Genomic DNA, 23212 nt, shown 5'->3' on the forward strand with positions numbered 1-23212 from the left:
TGTGGATATACTGGTTTATTTATCCAGTCACCTACCACAGGACATGTGGTCATTTCTTAAGTTTTGGCAGTTATGATTAGAGCTGTTGTAAACATTAATGTGTAGGTTTTTATGTGGATGTAAGTTTTCTGCTCCTTTGGATAAATACCAAGGAGTACAATTATATGGTAAGAGTGTGTTTAATTTTGTAAGAAACTTCCAAACTGTCTTCCAAAGTGACTGTACCATTTTGCATTCCCACCAGCAATGAATGAGAGTTCTTGTTTCTCCACATCCTAGCCAGCATTTGATGGTGTCAGAGTTCTAGATTTTGGCCATTCTGATCTGTGTGTAGTGGTATCTCACTGGTATTTTAATTTACATTTCCCTGAGGATATATGATATCCTATGATATCCAGTATCTTCTTACATGTTTATTTGCCATCTGTATATATTCTTTGGTGAGATGTGTTTTAAAGTCCTTGGCCCATTTTTTAACTGGCTTGTTTTCTTATTGTTGTTTTAAGAGTTCTTTGTATATCTTATATAACAGTAGTTTATCAGATGTATCTTTTGCAAATATTTTCTTCCCATCTGTAGCGTGTCTCGCACTTTCTCGACATTGTATTTCTCAGAGCAAAAGTTTTTAATTTTAGTAAAGTCTAGTTATCAACTATTTCTATGGATTATGTCTTTGGTATTATATCTGAAAACTCATATCCCTACTCAGGTCATCTAGATTTTCTCCTATGTGATCTCTTAAAAGTTTTTAGTTGTGTGTTTTACGCTTAAGTATAAGGTCCATTTGTAGTTAATTTTTGTGAAAGATGTAGGTCCGGGTTTAGATTGATTTTTTTCCTTCCTTTTTTTGGCATGTGCATGTCCAGTGGTTCCAGCACCATTTGTTGAAAAAACTGTCTTTGCTCCATTGTATTGCCTTTGTTTCTTTGTCGAAGATCAGTCAGCTGTACGCATCAGGCATACGCATATGCTGTCCATTTCCCCCCTAAATTTTAATGGTGTTTGTTGTTGCTATTTTATAATCATACTGAACTTGACTATTGGAGAACAAAATGGCAGCCCACTCCAGTATTCCTGTCTGGAGAATCCCATGGATTGAGAAGCCTTGTGGGCCACAGTCCATGGGGTCGCAGAGTTGGACACGAGTGAAGTGACTTAGCAAACTTGACTGTAAAGCGTTACGTTTACTCACTTTTACAGGGTGACTGAATGTTAACTCATACTTTTTCCTCCTATAATCTCATCAGTATTTTGCCTATTTATCTTTGGTTTTGATGTAGTCAGCATTTGACTTATTTGATTTCAAACTGAGTGACTTTATCCATTCCAGATACATTCAGAAACTGTTTATGTGAGCACATTTTCAGTACAGTTGTTCTAGGTGCTGTAAACAGGTTTAAATAAAGACTGCCAAGTTCCTTGCCCTTTTGAAGCTCACAGTTGATTGGGATAAATATATGAATACATATCAAATGAATTTATAATTTAATATAAGAAGTATCATTAAGGATATTAATAAATGCCGTGTGTTCAAAGGAAGAGATAATCAGTAAATGTTTATTGAATGCCTTCTATATTCCAGGCATATATTTGTTACTAATGCTACATAGTAGTGATTATTTCAGGGTTTTTAAATGTGCAATATATATTGCTCTCATCTGACCTTCAGCTAGATTGTATGTATTATTACAGTTGTAAACATTATCCTTCCATTCCTGTTCTTAAATGCCTTTTCATTTAAGGCACCATTTTCTTCTATTTTCCAAGGTGAGAGTTTTGTTTGATAAGCATATCCTATCTTGACGAAAATGCAGAAAGCCAGGAGCTTAGGAGATAAGCAAAAAGGAGCAACTCTAAAAAAAAATTGTCTTTCCCATGTGATTGTCAAAGGCACAGAATAAAGGGAGCAGGTAGAATACTCAAAGGATAGAAAATAGTTTTTGAAGCATAATATGATGTAATATAACTTATTCATAAATAAAACATAGACAGTCCTATGAAAAATGACCTGTTACAAGACTCTAAGGAAAAGAAAGGCTGGCCTGGTAAAAGTCTTACGTCGTCTTTACGCTTCCAAAGTTGATTATTTGCCCACTTGCGATTTTTCCATTTATGAAAAGTGAAAAATCCACAAAGTTCCCTAGAAGTCGGTCTGGTTTTCCTATTTGGCACAGGATCTCTTCAAGTAGGCATCATTGGCTACTTTGTTCATTCATTGACCAGCTGTTTTTTGAGTCAGTGAATAGGCTGGGAAAGACAGCCTGTGCGATGACCCTTACTGATCTTGACCTTCCAGTGTTGAATCCCCTGTGTGATCTCCTCCCTTTGAGTGTGGACTGGACTGACTTAATTCACTTTTAACAAGCAGAATATGTACAGCAAAAGTGACAGGATGCCCTTTACAAAGTGAGTTCTGACAAGACCATGGCTTCCTTCTTGGGTGCCATCCCCCCTCCTTGGGTCATGCACTCTTGGGGAATCAATGCACCTTGTTGTGAAGAACCCCAGATGGCGAGACCAAGCATGCCAGTCACCATGGAGTAACTGTGGTTATGCATCTCCTGCCACCCAACCAAGCGACCTGATGAAACCGCACGACTGACCAGTGGTTCATTTCTAGCCTCGTGAAAGATCTTAATCCAGAGAGGCACCTAGCTAAACCATACCAGATTCATGAATCACAGGAACTGTGAGATAATCAATGTTTTAAGCTTCTAAATTTGGGTTATTTGTTATCCAAGACTGAAAAAACACCATCAGTGCCTCCTGTGTATCAGAAATTGTTCTCAGTGCTAGGAATATAGCTGTGGTCAGATTCAGAAGAGTTTTGTTGCCAAGCAGACAGCCTATGTTTAACAGGCCCGTTTGGCTGCTTCCTTGAGGGATTGTGGGTATGGCATCCACTCTGTGTATTGTGACCTGTAGAAGAAGCAGCCTGAGAATTGGCCCTTAGATTGTCTGTCAACATCGCCCTGTAACAATAAGAGGGACTAATGTTTTCTTCCAAAAGTCTTTCATAGTCATCTAGGCTAACAACGGATGTGGATTAACCGTTTTCCTCTTCACCTCCAGCCCTCAAATAAGATACTATAAAAAGGGGAAGGTGGTATTTATTGTAATGTTACTCTGTGAATTGTCCTGCCACCTCTGTGAAATAAATACTTTTATCATCATTTTAAGAGATAAGAAAATTAAAGCTAAAGGATGTTAAATGACTGCTCCATGAGACTGCTCATGAGACTGTGTATTATGAGCTAGATGTGACCAAGTCAGGATTTGTCGATAGGCCTGGTCCCCAAATCTTGCTTCCCACGGCCTCCCTCGACTGAGAAATTTGGCTGCAAAAGCCCATCTTGGGTACTCGTGATTATTAGCTTGACTGGCAGGCTGAAAACTCATTCTCTGTTTGTGCTTGGAAATTATTTCAAATTGGCTATGGTAATAATTTAGTAAGATTGAAAATTGGCTGAAAGACCATGTTCGCCATCCAATCATAAATGATGATGCCTCTGTTGCCGAGGAGGAGTCTGGCAGGCACTCGGCTGCTGTGTTTCCGCAGCCCTTGCAGGCTTCTCCATGAATAAAGCACAAGAAAGAGTACACACTCCTTCCTGGGAGGCTTGTGGGCTCTAAATTCACAGGGGGTGGACGTCTTGGGGAAGACAGAAGAATAAATCAGCAATCTTAGAATAATGTACAGCAAATACCAAAGTGTATTTTAACATTTAGGAAAAAAAAGAAAGGCAAAAAATCCAAAAATTACCTCCCTGCTGAAATGTTATTCTCTGCCTGGCTGACTTCAGGGTTCTGAATTTTTCGTTGTTCAACCATAAATCTTCAGTGATGTGGGTCCCCCTCTCCTCCTCCATTCTTTGTTCATCCTATGATCCCTTCTCTCATTTATTAAGTACCTTTTAAACTTATAAGCAGATTTATCTTCTAATTGCCATTTTATGAATACTTTCTCTTGCCTGGGCAGTAAAGGGATTTATAATGGAAAGTCATGCCCTCTCCACTTGGCTGGTGCCAAAAGCTTTTCAAGTAATGGTACCCAAAGGAAGATCCCTGTCTAATTGCATCCATCTCAGGATGCTGGTTGTTTCTGCCTACCATCAGGGGGAACTTTTCACAGATGGAGACGGTAAACAAATATAGTAGTGAAGGATTCAGAATTGATATGATTGATGACTTGTAATGTAGTAGCAGTCAGTTAAAAATGGTTAACAGTTAGTTGATGGGACCACCCAGGAAAGGCCTCATAGTAGATGAGGTATTTGAGTCCAGTCTTAATAAATGAGGGTGTTGGTCATGCAGGGAAAAATTAAAAGAGGAGGGGCATTCCAGGTAGATGTGGCAGTTTGGTACAGGCATGGGATAATCTAGTGCCTTCAGTTGACTACAAGACATAATGATATAGATAGAAGTATCTTGATGAGGCTACAGAGAGAAGAAAGAGCCTGGTAATGAATGAATGCTTACCTGGCTAAAGGTTTTAGACTCTCCTGAGAATGGACCTATTAGACGTAAATTTTAGGCTGGATAGTGACATTCTCAGATTCTTGCTTTAGAAAGATCACCTTGGTGATGATCAGAGAAAGAAACAGAGGGCACCAGCTTGGACACAGGGAAACTCCAGTGTGAAGGCCAGTGTGGTATTTTATGGGAGAGATGAAGATGGACCAGAGAGGCATTGACACGAGAGTGACTCAGTTTGTGCTAATTACTGTAATGCAGGCATGTGTGCTATATCTCTGCTTTCATAATGCATTTCTGTAAACATCCTTTGAGGATGCTATTTAACCTTTTGGTCACTGAATCACATAGCGAGTTCCTTAATCATAGTATAACCAGCTTTCTGCCTAGCGTATGTCATCTCATGAGCTAGTTTTTCATTCCACCCATATGTGGGGAAGACTATGATGAATTGATGCCACTTATCAAATGACAAAATTTCCATGAGGAGAACAGAGTAAAACACTTTTAAATTAACACTGACCCTGGAAAATCTGGAAAATTCCCTCCATTAATATTGTGGCCATCCCTTCATTCTTTCTGGAATTATTTCTCCACTGATCTCCAGTAGCATATTGGGCACCTACTGACCTGGGGAGTTCATCTCTCAATGTCGTATCTTTTTGCCCTTTCATACTGTTCATGGGGTTCTCAAGGCAAGAATACTGAAGTGGTTTGCCATTCCCTGGCCTAACAGAAGCAGAAGATGTTAAGAGGTGGCAAGAATACACAGAAAATCTGTACAAAAAAAGATCTTCATGAGCCAGATAATCATGAAGGTGTAATCACTCCCACTCACCTAGAGCCGGACATCCTGGAATGTGAAGTCAGGTGGGCCTTAGGAAGCATCACTACGAACAAGGCTAGTGGAGGCGATGGCATTCCATTTGAGCTATTTCAAATTCTAAAAGATGATGCTGTGAATGTGCTGCACCCAGTATGTCAGCAAATTTGGAAATCTCATCAGTGGCCACAGGACTGGAAAATGTCAGTTTTCATTCCAATGCCAAAGAAAGGTAATGCCAAAGAGTGCTCAAACTACCACACAATTGCACTCATCTCACATGCTAGTAAAGTAATGCTCAAAATTCTCCAAGCCAGGCTTCAGCAATACATGAACTGTGAACTTCCAGATGTTCAAGCTGGTTTTAGAAAAGGCAGAGGAACCAGGGATCAAATTGCCAACATCCTCTGGATCATGGAAGAAGCAAGAGAGTTCCAGAAAAACATGTATTTCTGCTTTATTGACTATGCCAAAGCCTTTGACTGTGTGGATACAATAAACTGTGGAAAATTCTGAAAGAGATGGGAATACCAGAGCACCTGATCTGCCTCTTGAGAAATCTGTATGCAGGTCAGGAAGCAACAGTTAGAACTGGACATGGAACAACAGACTGGATATTGTCACCCTGCTTATTTAACTTATATGCAGAGTACATCATGAGAAACACTGGACTGGAGGAAGCACAAGCTGGAATCAAGATTGCCAGGAGAAATATCAATAACCTCAGATATTCAGATGACATCACCCTTATGGCAGAAAGTGAAGAAGAACTAAAGAGCCTCTTGATGAAAGTGAAAGAGGAGAGTGAAAAAGTTGGCTTAAAGCTCAACATACAGAAAACTAAGATCATGGCATCCGGTCCCATCACTTCATGGCAAATAGATGGGGAAACAGTGGAAACAGTGTCAGACTTTATTTTGGGGGCTCCAAAATCACTGTGGATGGTGATTTCAGCCATGAAATTAAAAGATGCTTACTCCTTGGAAGGAAAGATATGACCAACCTAGGCAGCATATTAAAAAGCAGAGACATTACTTTGACAACAAAGGTCTGTCTAGTCAAGGCTATGGTTTTTCCAGTGTTCATGTATGGATGTGAGAGTTGAACTATAAAGAAAGCTGAGCACTGAAGAATTGATGCTTTTGAAGTGTGGTGTTAGAGAAGACTCTTGAGAGTCCCTTGGACTGCAAGGAAATCCAACCAGTCCATCCTAAAGGAGATCATTCCTGGGTGTTCATTGGAGGGACTGTTGTTGAAGCTGAAACTCCAATACTTTGGCCACCTGATGCAGAGAGCTGACTCATTTGAAAAGACCCTGAAGCTGGGAAAGATTGAGGGCAGGAGGAGAAGGGGACGACAGAGGATGAGATGGTTGGATGGCATCACCGACACAATGGACATGGGTTTGAGTGGATTCCGGGAGTTGGTGATGGCCAGAGAGGTCTGGCGTGCTGCGGTTCATGGGGTTGCAAAGAGTCCGACACGACTGAGCGACTGAAGTGAATTGAACCAAATATTGTGGCCTTTCATCATATCAAATTAAATCCTGGTGAATCTTAGACACGTTGTGAAGTTCTTTGAGTGGCAGCATGGTGATGAATAGAGAGAGAGGTTTATAGTTAGACCTTCCTGATTTCCCATCAAGCTCGACCTTGGGGAAATGACTCTTGAGTTTTCTCCTCTACATAATGGGGAATAATAATTGCTCCTATATAAATATAAATTAATTTTAGAATGTTTTTAGACACAAGTGAAAATCCAATTAAATTAGCTTAACTGAGCAGAAAATTTCCTGGCTTATGTAACTCAAAAGCTCAGAGGTGGGGCTGACTTTGGGGTTGGGTGATTCAACAATGAGTGGTCATCAACAAGCCAGTTTCTGTCTCTTTTCTGTGTTGTCTGTGGTGTTAGTTTCACCCTCAGGCTCTTTGCTTCAGTGCACTGAATGATGGAAACAGGCTACATCACTTCCTAATCGATACACAGCAGGTAGAGTAAGAAAGCTCCACGTGCGCATAGAAAAGAAAACCTGAGCCTCTCATTCAGGGGTTACATCACCCCTGAACAGATTCCTGTGGCTTTTGGTCGTCAGTCGGCCCGACCACCTGAACTAACCACTGTGGTGAGAGGTATGGGATTATCGTGAATGGTCTGACTCCATCAGCACTAACTCTAGGCAGCCCTGAGTCAGTCCCATGGCCATTGCATGGTCAGCATTTACTAGACAAGGTATGAAGTGGACGTAAGGGAGACAAGCACAGTATCTGTAACGGACACCTTGAATAAACACCGTGAAGATTAAATAAAATAGCAAGAATAAAGATCTTGGTGTCAGTAGGTGCTCAGCACAGTCAGTTCCCCTTCTGCTTTTCTTTATCCCTCTTTCTGTTTACTGTCACCTAGAACATCTAAAAATGACATTTGAATTCCTTTCAGCCCAGTTTCACACATCTAGCAACAGTTCAGTTTGGTTTTGAATGATCCAACATAGTTGTAAGAGTTAGAATAAGATCTAGATTTTCATACTTACTCTCGATTTTGACATAAACTCATTAGATCTACTTAAAATGCTCTTAATAATAACAGTTTGTGTTATGTATCCCATGCATGCATTTGATAGGAAAAGATTTTTAAATGGAAAATGTGAATGAATGCTTTCACAGCCCCAGTGGACAGGAACCTTCACTACTGATTGCAGGAACATCTCGTTTCTAACATTCTTCATGGCCCTCTTCATTTGGATAAAGGTGACCTTCAAGTTGTTGAAGAACTTAGGGATGTATTAGCTATGTCAGTGCTGAAAGTAAACAGTACAAAAGATAGGGCCATTTACACTTTGCTGAAGAATGATAGTATTACTGTGATTATTCCATAAGGGAAAAGGCAAAGAAAAAGTGGCCTCTGTATCCTCCATGATTCATTTTTATTATATAAGCAATTGACAGTTAAAGCAGAGGAGCAAAATTCTACTGTTGATTTTTTAAAGTATATGATTCATTATGACAAAACCTGCATCCTTATTTTTATGTTTGAATAGCTTGTAAACTCGGAGAAGGCAATGGCACCCCACTGCATACTCTTGCCTGGAAAATCCCATGGACGGAGGAGCCTGGAAGGCTGCAGTCCATGGAGTCACTGAGGGTCGGACACGACTGAGCGACTTCACTTTCACTTTTCACTTTCATGCATTGGAGAAGGAAATGGCAGCCCACTCCAGTGTTCTTGCCTGGAGAATCCCAGGGATGGGGGAGCCTGGAGGGCTGCCATCTGTGGGGTCACACAGAGTCGGACACGACTGAAGCGACTTAGCAGCAGCACAGTAGGGGGTAAATTGTTTCATGAAACTTGGGCTTTTAATACATGCATACATGGCCCACGCATATATTCTGACATTGAGATTTGATGCACACAGTGTGCAGGTCTTGGGCAGAAATGTTTGGAAGCTTTGGCCACCTGATGCCAAGAGCTGACTCACCAGAAAAGACTCTGGTGCTGGGAAAGATTGAGGGCAGGAGAAGAGGGGAACAGAGGATGAGATGGTTGGATGGCCTCATAGAGTCAATGGACATGAGTTTGAGCAAACTCCAGGAGACAGCAAAGGACAGGGAAGCCTGGCGTGCTGCAGTCCATGGGGTCGCAAAGAGTCGAATACGACTTAGTGACTGGACAACAACACATTCCCCATGTTGCAAGGTCACCTCACCCTCTTCTTCGCAGGAATCCTCGCTCATCCTTCGAGCCCTGGCTTAGGTGCCACCTCCTTTGTAAAGACTTTCCTGCCTTTCTAAGACAGGTACTTTTTCTTGCACCTGCATAGTTAGTTTATATTTCTGTCACGTTTTATGAATGCTTATTTTTGTGTTTGGTTTTTCCATTAGGATGGATGTTCTTTTAAGGTAGAGATTGTGTTTTAATTTCCTTTTGTATCTCCTGTGCCAAAACTAGGCCCAGCACATGGTAAGCACTGGAGTGTCTGTGCTTGAAAAGGAGATGAAAGAAAAGCGGAGCGAGATTTTACATAGAACCCAGAAAGAACGGATATCTCTCTATCCTGTATTAGTCAAAGAAAATTTTTTCAGTCTCTCAAATTAACTGTGATGTTAAAACCAAAGTGTGAGTGAAATAATTCGCTTGTGACTTTTCCATTACTTAATACAGTTGATGTTAGCAATGTGAATGGTAGATAAAGCCTGGCTTTCCCACCCTGACACTGTAGGTAGCATCTGGCTTTTCCTAAGGCACCTGTCATTTTATAAATATCCAACTTATCTGAAAGTCACACTATATTCATTTTTAAAAGAGAAAAATAGTATCTGCTTGGTGAGATTTCATCAGCCTTAAGGTCCCTGCACACAAGGGAAGTTGTCTTGGTGAATTTTGAATCAAGCCATTCATGACGCGGCAGCAGTGATTGTGTCCTTCTTCCGTGTCAGCTCCTTCCTTGCACGCCTTCCCAGGCACGAGTGTGACAGAGAGCTGCCCTCTCGCCCAGCACACGTGCCCTTTGTGCTGGCCCGTTCCTTCTCCCTCTTTCAGGCTCTGATGGGCCTTTACTTGCACTCGGCATCCAGGCCATGTGGCATCCATTTACCCCAGCATCCCCCCAACCCCCTTTAACCTGGAGACCTCTTGAAGTTCTTCCTTTCCCATCTTAATGCCTCCTCACCCCTGAGGACTCCCTTTAGAGATAGCATCCCTCAGCAAACCTTCCTGCCCACTCCCTCGCCCCCCAGCCCTCCCCTTCCTGTCCAGACAGACTGCCCCTCGGAGGTCCTCATCAGCAGGTCCTGTTTACCCCACTGCACTTGAAGAAGGATCCTGCCTCCTTGCAATGCCATTTCTCTCTCTGTCTTTCCAGCTAGAATGTAGCATCCCCCGGGACAGGGACCTGATCTCATTTTGTCTGTGTCACCAGCACCCAGCCCGGGGCCAGCCTCGCTGCCTAATGTCCAGTGTCTAACGTCCTGCTGCCTTTTCCTGCGTGACTTCTGATTGCCACTGACTGGCTTTGTCCCGACAACATACATCTAGTCCTGAGGTTTTGTTTCAAGTTCTTGAAAATGTCCTTATAAAGTTTAGTCTTTTGAGGCCATCTTATAGGAATAAGACACTAGGGAGCCTTTGGGCGCATTCTGGACCACAAATTTCTTGAGACATGAGACATGTTGAGAACATGCTATTTCATTGGACTTTTAAAGGTTCTTCCCCCACACCCTTATGTTGAGCAGAGTTGTTGAATAATTTAGCAGCTATTTTCGGTTTGTCTACAATGTGCTAGACATTGTATTAAGGGCTAGGGGTACAGAGATTTTAAAAAGCACACTTTCTTCCCTGAAGGGTCACATTGTTTAGTCAGGGGAAATGTACGAGTAACCAGACAATTTTAACAGTGAGATGGGTTCTTTGATACAGGTGAGCTTTAAAAGGAACACATAAGGGAGGAGATGATGTTAATGACAGCATCTCAAAGGAGTGAACCCTGAACTGATTTGGAAAGGACAGGCAAAGGCAGGCTTGAGAAATGATGACAGTTTTTCTCAGATACTTGTAGTTTCACATTAAAAAATCTACAACGTGTTTTTAAACTAAAAAACCGACTAAAATGTTCCCATGCAATTATCTTCAGAATACCAATTGCCTTTAGTGGCTCCTGAACTCCTGCAGGTCAGATTCTGTAGCTAGCCTGGCAGTCAAGACATTCTCAGTTCATCTTTCCAGCTAAAGTTTTTTAATATTCTAGATTGGGGAGTCAGTCAATTGTAGCCTATAGGTCAAATTCAGCCCGCAGCCGGTTTTGTACTGCCCTTAGCTAAGCTAGTTTTTACAGCCCTTAAAGGATTCTAAGAACTAGCCAGCCAACCAAAAGTGTGCACGTCAGAGACCGTAAGTGACCTCCAAAGCCCAGCATTTTCTATCCGTCCCTTTCCACTCCTGCTGTGTCTGAGTGCTCACTAGTGGTTATACACATGTCATAAGCTTTCCTGCTTCCACAAGTCTGCTTTCACGCTTCTATCATTTTGAAATGTTGTCATTCATCCGTTCATTCCTTTATATGTTCAGTACACTTCTTGTGTGTGCGGCACCGTTCTGAGCTCTGGGGAGACGGCAGTGAAGACCACAGCAAGTAGGAGCACAGCATGCCAGTGGTGAGGAGAAAGCCAGGCAGGGTGAGGAGAGGGTGGCCCTGTGAGGACGGAGGATGTGCCCGCTCTTCCTCGGTGCTCAGGGAGACCGCATGTATAATGTGACCTTTCCACCACGTCCTGAGGAATGAATGTAAGGATCCCTGGGAGAACATTCCAGACAGAGGGCCCAACAAGCAGAAAGGCTGTGTGGGCCTGCAGGGAGGTCAGTGTCTCAGGAGTAGGCTGAGAGTGGGAGAAAGGAGGACACTGGGTTAGAGAGGTGGGGTGAGCTGGAGGGCAAGTCATACAGGGTCCAGTGGGGCTGTGAAGTCTTGATTTTATTCACTCACCCAGTCAGATCCTGTGACGAGGCCGACATAACCGAGTGACTGTGGTGGACAGTGACGGGGAGCACTGGCTTGGTCACCATGGACCTGAATTCCGACTTTCACTCTCTCACTCGACACGAACCCAAATGTATCAGCTACCTTCCCTGGGGCTCAGTCTTTCCATCCACATCACCGGGGGCGTAGGGAGGTCTGTTGAACTAAACACGGGTTCTAGGATATCTTGTATTTCTTAGTCACAGAAAGGCATTCTCAGATTATTTAGGGGAAGAGACAATACTGTAGCCGATCCTTGCTGGTCACTGGTGGCTTCTGATTTTATGTCATAGGTGCTGGGGTTGCAGAACTTGTTCTGAAGCTGTATTTGCAGACAGTTACAGTGCAGTGAAAACAGTGCCTTCCTAAAGATATCTTTCATGCATATCTATAAGAGGCTAAGAAAACGCCAGCCATCTATTATAAAACATTAATTTTATGTGCAGTGACTTGGAGGCAGCTGTTGGGGATGGAGGGTAGGGGAGGTTTGCCTCCTGTTGGGGTCGTTAGTGCTGTGTATTTGACGCCTGTGCCTACCTTTCAGAATAACCAGACACAACATGACTGATTTTAAGAAGTAATAGGAAGGTGAGGTTTGGTCCTAGGATGCTTTGTCTGTTGTTGTTGCTGTTGTTAAATCAACACAGAATCCTCTTACAGCTCTAGTAAAAATGTGCTTGAGCAGTTGACAGGCGACTAAAATCTGGCTCCAGAGCAGCACAAACCAGCAGGGCCTGAAAGGCCCCAGAGTGGCTCCAAAGAATGTGGTGCACCTATCAAAACGGGTTAAGTTGAGACTTAATTTGTATTTTGAGGCCGAGTGAACTTAACATTTTAAATATTAGAAAAAATATAAGCATTGCATGCCTATCATAGTGACTGTCACGTATCCGAATTCAGTAAGCAACTGGTGAGTAAATGAGTAAATATAACGTTATTATAGAAAATGTGGAAAGTCAAGAACAGAATTGCTCGTAGCCTCAACACTTCAACAGTGGTCATGACTAGTGTGTGTGTTGTCTTCAGGCACAGGTACATTCACTTTCACTTTCACTTTTGGGCTTCTCTGGTGGCTCAGATGGTAAATAATCTGCCTGCAATGCAGGAGACCTGGGTTCAGTCCCTGGGCTGGGAAGATCCCCTGGAGAAGGGAAAGGCTACCCACTCCAGTATTCTTACCTGGAGAATTCCATGGACTGTATAGTCCATGGGGTGGCAAAGAGTCGGACACGACTGAGCGACTTTCACTTTTCACATGCACAGGTATAGTTCAGATTTTAATGTAAGCATGATACAGTTTTATGATTTCTGATTCCTAAAATTGAACATTTTATGATAATCATACAGTCAAACAGTGATAATGGCTGTACTCTTACTGTAACTCTTACTGACTGCATATACTCTATCGAGTGATTTGTCATACGCTAGTTACCAGTTCTCTTACTATCAATTGGATTGCTTTTAAAGTCATATTTTTATATTCTTATTCCAGTTAAAATCTTCATGCCTATACTGTTTTCTTCTTTTGAATTATTTCCTTATAATAAATTATCAGAATTGGTTATAGAAATGACTCCTCATTTTTTCACTGTAACCAGTAATCTATTTGAATATGTTTCACCATGACACCACCTGCTTTGGGTATTAGCATTTTTTAAAAAGCTATATTTATGCATTTAATAGTGCAAATGATACCACCCTATTTTTGTTTTCTTCATGGAAGAAAAACTAGTATAGCAAAAGTCCTATTCGTTAAAGTTTATGTATTAAAATTTCACTTTTGTTCTCTCTACCACACAAATACTTTACTAAATCCATCACATGTAACACATAGGGTGATTCTTACCTTTGTTCAGTTCCTCTCTCTCACTCTCTTTTTGTTATTGTTGGTAAAGCTGTCTCTGGAAGCACGTAAAGAAATGACTGGAAAGGCTATTAAGGCAGTCAGACATTTTATTGAAAAGCCAAGAAAAAGAAACTTAGAAGAAGACACTGAGGAGGCTGGTGGGTCTCAGGTGACCTATGCAGATGCCTTGAATCATCTGGAGCAATCACTGGCACACCTGGAAACCCTCAACCACAGCTTCATCATTTCTCTGAAGAACAGTGAGCAGGTAATGAAATGCAAACTTCTTCTGTATGCTCACACACTCGGATAATATCAGTGTGTTCTTTCATTTGTCTTTTAAAGCTATATTCATAGTTGTGATAGGCTTTTCAATCTTGCAGACTTTTTTTTCAGTAACTGTTTTTTAAATTGAAGTATATAGTTAATTTACAGGATTGTGTTTCAGGTGTACAGCAAAGTGATTCAGTCACATGGGCTTCCCTGGTGGCTCAGCTGGTAAAGAGTCCACCTGAAGTATGGGAGACCGGGGTTCAATCCATGGGTTGGGAAGATCCCCTGAAGAAGATCCTCTGAAGGCTATCCACTCCAGTATTCTGGCCTCAAGAATTCCTTGGACAAAGGAGCCTGGAGGGCAACAGTCCATGGGGTCACAAAGAGTCAGATGAGACTGAGCAATCAACACACACACAACATGCTCTATTTCTAGCTGGGAGATGTTTTGCTTTCCAATTAAATGATGATAAATTTTTCTCCTGACTTTCAGAAAAATTCAGAAATAGCCATCCATACCTGCCTCAGAAATTTTTTTTTTTTTTTAAAGAATGTGTATTCTCATCCTGTTTTTCTGGTGTATTTTCCAATATAATTTATTCTTGACATGACTTTTTTGGCTGATGAAGTTGTTCCTAGTTCATTCTAGTTGGGACCCTCTGGTCTAGTGGAGTCTCAAAAGGCCCCCTCATGGGAGTCATGAGCCCCTATGAGGTTTGGGGACCAGAGGGTTTGGATTGCATAAGGAAACCCTCTGTAGCCTTGGGAGCTTTTCTTCTGTATTCACCATCATGGGAATTTTAATATTCTTTTCCATAGCTCAGTTGGTAAAGAATCCACCTGCAATGCAGGAGACCCCAGTTCGATTCCTGGGTCTGGAAGATCCACTGGAGAAGGGATAGGCTACCCACTCCAGTATTCTTGGGCTTCCCTGGTGGCTCAGCTGGTAAAGAATCTGCCTGCATTGTGGAAGACCTGGGTTTGATCCCTGGGTTGGGAACATCCCCTGGAGAAGGGAAAGGCTACCCGCTCCAGTATTCTGGCCTGGAGAATTCCCATAGTCCATGGTGTTGCAAAAAGTTGGACATGACTGAGTGACTCACTTTCACTTTCTATAGCTAAAAAGTTGACAAATCACTACATAAATGGTTTTCACCCAGGTAAAAACAGTGTTTAGGTGTGTAAAAAATAGTCCATTCGCTTTGTAATGCTGTAGTGAATGAACCTATAAGTGGCCACTGATCTGCTTTATTTTTTTTTAACCTTATGTGTTTAATGAATTGTATTCTTGGCTTATAAAACAATATATATATTCCTGACTAGAAAAATCAGTCAGTGGAGAGGAGTCCAAATACTAAACAAATGGAATACTTCAAAATACGTATGAGACTCAAAAATGCAAGCCCCTCATCCAAGAGATAATGGGAGGAATCCAAAAGCCTAATTTCAGTTTTATTTCATTTTTTTATTTTTTTAGTGCCTATTATCCTATCTAATAAATAATATTAAATAATGGTATGAGCAATATAGAAGCCTTCATAGGAAGCAAATTGGCTTTACCAATCTTGATTTTATTCTGCTGATGGTTACATTTGTATAATCAATAATTACAATTATTGACAATATTAAAAATATTGAGAATTAAGGGGCTTCCTTTGTAGCTCAGTGTAAAGACTCTGTCTGCAATGCAGGAGATCCGGGTTCAATTCCTGGGTCGGGAAGATCCCCTAAAGAAGGAAATGGCAACCCATTCCAGTACTCTTGCCTGGAAAATTTTGTAGACAGAGGAGCCTTATGAGCTGCAGTCCATGGGGTTGAAAAGAGTTGAACACAACTGAGGGACTGAGCACACTTGGAATTGCTGATTGCGAATGTTGTTAGGCCATGGATGGTCCTTAACAGGAGCCTCTTCTGGTCCCTAAATTGACGTTATATGATTTTGTTAAGGCACCTTTTAGATCAAATGCTGAAAATAACCTTCAACCTTATATATATTGACCCTTTTAAGTGCAGGCTTTGATTTTAACCTCTTTAATTATATACTCAGTGAAGGACCATATTGTAAACTCAAGAAGGTTAGTGCAACTTCAATCACAGACCATTGGAACCTCAATTTTCTCTTGTCTCACTATGGATACTAGTAATTTTGTTGCCTAACTCAAAGGTAGTTTGTTTTTAAATACAGAAAGTATCACAATGAGAAGAATAGTAAACTGAAAGTTCATATGCTCAACTCCCAGCTTTCACCATTATCAAGACATGACCAATGTATTTCCTTTCTACCCTTACTGCTCTGAGTCATTTTAAAGAAAAACCCAGTCATCTTTTCATTTTATGCACAAATCCTTCCATATCTATTTCTAAAAGATATATTTAAATGTAACTACCACTACCACTACATTACCAATAAAAATGTTAATAGTAAGTCTTTGATATCATCAAATGTCCAGTTAAGGTTTCAAAGACAAAGCAGTTACATTCAGAAGCACTTGTGAAAGTTAGAAAGTGTTGTTACCATCAAGTGATCGCATTTGGTGTGCTGGACGATGGTAGGCCCATTCTATTTCTGAAATTATTTGTTGTCATGTTAGTTTTTACAATATTTTCAAAAAGGGACTGGCAGTGTGGAGTGGGGGAATGTGGTGGGGAAAGCATAACTTTGGATTCTAATCCCAAGCTCCATTAATGGCGACTGTGTGACTTGTGGACATGTTGCATAACACCTTTGGTTTTCAGCTTCCTTTCTGATACAGTGGAGCTAATTAGAGCTCCTTGTGGGATAGTTGAAAGAAAAATGAAAGTGAAAGTTGCTTAGTCACGTCTGACTCTTTGCGACCGGACTATACAGTCCATGGAATTCTCCAGGTAAGAATACTGGAGTGGGTAGCCTTTCCCTCCTCCAGGGGATCTTTCCAACTCAGGGATCAAACCCAGGTCTCCTGCATCACAGGTGGATTCTTAACCAGCTGAGCCGCAAGGGAAACCTAAGAATACTGGAGTGGGTAGCCTATCCCTTTTCCCTGGATCTTCCTGACCCAGGAATCAAACTGGGGTCTCCTGCGTTGCCGGCAGATTCTTTAGCAACTGAGCTATCAGGATAATTATAAACATTAAATTATATAACATATACAATACCTGGGTTTACATAGTTGATACTTAATAGATTTTAACTTATGTGTTTATAGCACAATAATAATAATAGAGAAATTTAATGAGCATTACTTTGTGCCTGACATTGTGCTAAAGGTCTGATTTTTGTATTATTAAATGTTTACAACACCCTCTGTTCACAAGAACTGATTGTCCTCATTCTCATTTTATAGACACTGGAAATTGAGATCACAGTGGCTTACTACTTAGTACACAGTAAAGCAAGGTTTACAGTCAGGTCTTGGTAGCTCTGGAAACCAAGCTCTTAACTTCCCCTACGTGTTCCTCCGTGTGGTGTTTGTGGTTGTAGTATATTTGGTTTGAGGGTCTTCTGAGTATAGTTCACTCTGTTCATGTAATTTCTAGTTCATAGTTACATGTTGAATTCCATGTTTTCAGGAAATGCTGCAGAAATACGGTTACCTCTATGATCTGTCTCGGTCAGAAAAAGAGAAAGTTTATAATCAAGCCGTGGCCATGTGTTTAGACGGTCAGCCTCTAAGAATGATTCAGCAGCTGCTGGAGGTGGCTGTGGGCCCTCTTGACATCTCGCCCAAGGACATTGTGCAGAGTGCAGTAACAGAAATCGTCTCTGCATTGAGGTAAGCCATAAAATAGTCATCAAGGAAAACCTGAGCTGATATTTTGCCAGTAAAGTGCTTGTTTCACAGTTGTTATGAAGATAAAATATCATGTACATAGGAGCATTGTATAACTATGAAGTACTTTATAAAAGTAAGTGATTATGATTAGACTTCTCAGTCTCTTGTCTTAAAATATCTTGAGAGTGGAGAACCATGAAAATGCTCCATCATTGGTCCTGTGTGTAACACGTTTCTAATTTCTCGGTTGACCCTCTCCCTCACTCAGATAATTCTTGAAATAAGGGACAAAGGCCAACGTGGCCAGTGAAGCAGGTCCCTTCGTGTCAGACCTGTCATGTAATTTTAGTGTGGATTTTCAGAGCTTGTGTTTTCAGCAGTGGAAAACCAATTCCCAGAAGTTTCTTTTGAAGTATACAAGGCAAGGTTAATCACATACTGAAGAAGTTAGACATCTGTTAAGTATATTAGGATGTTATTTACCTGCAATTAATGGTATAAAGCCGACAATTGAGAAATTCTAGCTTCCTGTCAATAGGCTGGTATCTTTGTAGGAAAGCTTCCAGTGGATTAGGAAAGAGGGGAAAGTTAAGCTAAGAAAATAATGAGGCATCAAGTGCTTTTTGTGAATAATGCAATTAGCCTAAAAGATTTAGTTGTGTTTAATTTATTCTTCTTTTAAGCATTCTTTGTGATTCCGTGTTGCTCTTGAGGAACTTTTTGATTAAAAGCGTGTCAGTTTTCAGCAGCTGCACTGAAATCAAATGAGTCTTTATCAGTTTAATTACCCAGCTTCATCCAGTTTTCACCTTAATGCTCTGAGGTATCTGGTAATTTTCTGTATAAGGAGAGAAATAACGTAGTGTAACATTTTTTAGAAATCACAAATGTGAAATGAATAAACCTTTATTACATAATGAACTTACTATGTTTTGGTGGTGCTGGTGGTTATTAGAGCCACTTTCCACTTTCAAGTGATAACAGATAATTGTTTGCCATCTTTATCTTTTCGATTCTCCTCTGTCCATGGGTTCTGCAGGCAAGAGTCCTGGAATGGGTAGCCATTCCCTTCTCTAGGAGTTCTTCCCAACCCAGGAATCAAACTCAGGTCTCCTGCGTTGCAGGCAGATTTTTACCGTCTGAGCTACCAGGGGAGCTTTTTGATTTTTGTTATCTTGTTATTATTACTTCGAGTTCATATGACTCTCACAAAAACAAAAGTTTGAAAAATTAGTGCTTTGAAGAGAATTTAGTTTCATTTAAAAAATTGTATGTTTTCACATAATTAAAATTTGACATGATATTTTTACATTTATAAAATTATGACATAAATTATACTCCTCTTTTCTTCTGTGTGCCCAGTTCTAATGAAATCTGAAGATTTCATTCTGGTCTAATAAATGTTATAGTTGGTACACATAAGACTTTCAATAAAAATGGATTAAATCTTTCAGTAGTGGGAGAAAGGGAACTTTAGTTCATCTGCCTTTTTTCTAAGGAAAGTAAATTGCTATTGACTAGGTCTATGACATTTACCTTGTAGAAGGTTAGTGAATTTAGTAAGCTTAATATGACAAAGGTATGAACATACTGAATCCAGCAGTTGGTTTAAATCATATAACTTAAATTATTCAGAAGACTCGTCTAAAACTTCTCTTCCCTCTGCTGCATTTTCAAAATTCCATAGAATTCCACGCACACACATCTGTAGTGTGGACATCATAGTAGGGCCCGTCTCATGGGTGTTGGATTATTAAATGGCAGGATGTATGTGAATCACTTAGCACTGCCTGGTACCTTGTAAGGGCCATGTGAATATTAATATTGTGGGGAAAAGGCAAACTGGAGGATTTAGAGTATATATATTTAACGCTTAAAATAGCTCATATTTTTAATGCCCATTGGGTATTTCTTTGAATTTTTGAATAACAGAATGCAAATAGATTTTCTTTCTCTTTTTCCTTTTTATTTTTTAAACTTCATTTGTTTTGCTACTCTCTTGGTAGGAAACAAGCCTCTGTTAGATTGTGAGCTCCTGAAAGCAGGAGTAGCAATACTCATATCAGATAAAATAGACTTTAAAACAAAGGCTGTGAAGAGAGACAAAGAAGGTCACTACATAATGATCAAAGGGTCAATCCAAGAAGAAGATATAACAATTATAAATATATATGCACCCAACACGGGAGCACCACAATATGTAAGACAAATGCTAACAAGTATGAAAGGAGAAATTAACAATAACACAATAATAGTGGGAGACTTTAATACCCCACTCACACCTATGGATAGATCAACTAAACAGAAAATTAACAAGGAAACACAAACTTTAAATGATACAATAGACCACTTAGACCTAATTGATATCTATAGGACATTTCATCCCAAAACAATGAATTTCACCTTTTTCTCAAGCGCACATGGAACCTTCTCCAGGATAGATCACATCCTGGTCCATAAAGCTAGCCTTGGTAAATTCAAAAAAATAGAAATCATTCCAAGCATCTTTTCTGACCACAATGCAGTAAGATTAGATCTCAATTACAGGAGAAAAACGATTAAAAATTCCAACATATGGAGGCTGAACAACACGCTGCTGAATAACCAACAAATCACAGAAGAAATCAAAAAAGAAATCAAAATTTGCATAGAAACGAATGAAAATGAAAACACAACAACCCAAAACCTGTGGGACACGGTAAAAGCAGTCCTAAGGGGAAAGTTCATAGCAATACAGGCACACCTCAAGAAACAAGAAAAAAGTCAAATAAATAACCTAACTCTACACCTAAAGCAACTAGAAAAGGAAGAAATGAAGAACCCCAGGGTTAGTAGAAGGAAAGAAATCTTAAAAATTAGAGCAGAAATAAATGCAAAAGAAACAAAAGAGACCATAGCAAAAATCAACAAAACCAAAAGCTGGTTCTTTGAAAGGATAAATAAAATTGACAAACCATTAGCCAGACTCATCAAGAAACAAAGGGAGAAAAATCAAATCAATAAAATTAGAAATGAAAATGGAGAGATCACAACAGACAACACAGAAATACAAAGGATCATAAGAGACTACTATCAACAATTATATGCCAATAAAATGGACAACGTGGAAGAAATGGACAAATTCTTAGAGAAGTACAACTTTTCAAAACTCGACCAGGAAGAAATAGAAAATCTTAACAGACCCATCACAAGCATGGAAATTGAAACTGTAATCAAAAATTTTCCAGCAAACAAAAGCCCAGGTCCAGATGGCTTCACAGCTGAATTCTACCAAAAATTTAGAGAAGAGCTAACACCTATCCTGCTCAAACTCTTCCAGAAAATTGCAGAGGAAGGCAAACTTCCAAACTCATTCTATGAGGCCACCATCACCCTAATACCAAAACCTGACAAAGATCCCACCAAAAAAGAAAACTACAGGCCAATATCACTGATGAACATAGATGCAAAAATCCTTAACAAAATTCTAGCAACCAGAATCCAGCAACACATTAAAAAGATCATACACCATGACCAAGTGGGCTTTATCCCAGGGATGCAAGGATTCTTCAATATCCGCAAATCAATCGATGTAATACACCACATTAACAAATTGAAAAATAAAAACCATATGATTATCTCAATAGATGCAGAGAAAGCCTTTGACAAAATTCAACACCCATTTATGATAAAAACTCTCCAGAAAGCAGGAATAGAAGGAACATACCTCAACATAATAAAAGCTATATATGATAAACCCACAGCAAACATTATCCTCAATGGTGAAAAATTGAAAGCATTTCCTCTAAAGTCAGGAACAAGACAAGGGTGCCCACTTTCACCATTACTATTCAACATAGTTTTGGAAGTTTTGGCCACAGCAATCAGAGCAGAAAAAGAAATAAAAGGAATCCAAATTGGAAAAGAAGAAGTAAAACTCTCACTATTTGCAGATGACATGATCCTCTACATAGAAAACCCTAAAGACTCCACCAGAAAATTACTAGAACTAATCAATGACTATAGTAAAGTTGCAGGATATAAAATCAACACACAGAAATCCCTTGCATTCCTATACACTAATAATGAGAAAACAGAAAGAGAAATTAAGGAAACAATTCCATTCACCATTGCAACGGAAAGAATAAAATACTTAGGAATATATCTACCTAAAGAAACTAAAGACCTATATATAGAAAACTATAAAACACTGGTGAAAGAAATCAAAGAGGACACTAATAGATGGAGAAATATACCATGTTCATGGATTGGAAGAATCAATATAGTGAAAATGAGTATACTACCCAAAGCAATTTATAGATTCAATGCAATCCCTATCAAGCTACCAACAGTATTCTTCACAGAGCTAGAACAAATAATTTCACAATTTGTATGGAAATACAAAAAACCTCGAATAGCCAAAGCGATCTTGAGAAAGAAGAATGGAACTGGAGGAATCAACCTACCTGACTTCAGGCTCTACTACAAAGCCACAGTTATCAAGACAGTATGGTACTGGCACAAAGACAGAAATATAGATCAATGGAACAAAATAGAAAGCCCAGAGATAAATCCACACACATATGGACACCTTATCTTTGACAAAGGAGGCAAGAATATACAATGGATTAAAGACAATCTCTTTAACAAGTGGTGCTGGGAAAACTGGTCAACCACTTGTAAAAGAATGAAACTAGAACACTTTCTAACACCATACACAAAAATAAACTCAAAATGGATCAAAGATCTAAACATAAGACCAGAAACTATAAAACTCCTAGAGGAGAACATAGGCAAAACACTCTCTGACATACATCACAGCAGGATCCTCTATGACCCACCTCCCAGAATATCGGAAATAAAATCAAAAATAAACAAATGGGACCTAATTAACCTTAAAAGCTTCTGCACATCAAAGGAAACTATCAGCAAGGTGAAAAGACAGCCTTCAGAATGGGAGAAAATAATAGCAAATGAAGCAACTGACAAACAACTAATCTCAAAAATATACAAGCAACTCCTCCAGCTCAACTCCAGAAAAATAAATGACCCAATCAAAAAATGGGCCAAAGAACTAAATAGACATTTCTCCAAAGAAGACATACAGATGGCTAACAAACACATGAAAAGATGTTCAACATCACTCATTATCAGAGAAATGCAAATCAAGACCACTATGAGGTACCATTTCACACCAGTCAGAATGGCTGCGATCCAAAAGTCTACAAATAATAAATGCTGGAGAGGGTGTGGAGAAAAGGGAACCCTCTTACACTGTTGGTGGGAATGCAAACTAGTACAGCCACTATGGAGAACAGTGTGGAGATTCCTTAAAAAACTGGAAGTAGAACTGCCTTATGATCCAGCAATCGCACTGCTGGGCATACACACTGAGGAAACCAGAAGGGAAAGAGACACCTGTACCCCAATGTTCATCGCAGCACTGTTTATAATAGCCAGGACATGGAAACAACCTAGATGTCCATCAGCAGATGAATGGATAAGAAAGTGGTGGTACATATACACAATGGAGTATTACTCAGCCATTAAAAAGAATA

At 40.0% G+C, this 23212-nt stretch overlaps 1 protein-coding gene across 2 annotated transcripts in view; it reads left to right on the forward strand.

Moving 5' to 3' along the window:
• NBAS (NBAS subunit of NRZ tethering complex) overlaps positions 1 to 23212 on the forward strand; it is a 335203-nt gene that overhangs the window by 253931 nt on the left and 58060 nt on the right. For both annotated transcript variants that reach the window (XM_061433269.1, XM_061433270.1), the window contains 2 exons: positions 13700 to 13918; positions 17473 to 17675. In XM_061433269.1, the coding sequence (XP_061289253.1) occupies positions 13700 to 13918; positions 17473 to 17675 (422 nt within the window). The remainder of the gene's footprint in view (positions 1 to 13699; positions 13919 to 17472; positions 17676 to 23212) is intronic.

The sequence above is a fragment of the Bos javanicus genome, chromosome 11 (genome assembly GCF_032452875.1).
Source record: "Bos javanicus breed banteng chromosome 11, ARS-OSU_banteng_1.0, whole genome shotgun sequence".
NCBI classification, from domain to species: Eukaryota; Metazoa; Chordata; class Mammalia; order Artiodactyla; family Bovidae; genus Bos; species Bos javanicus.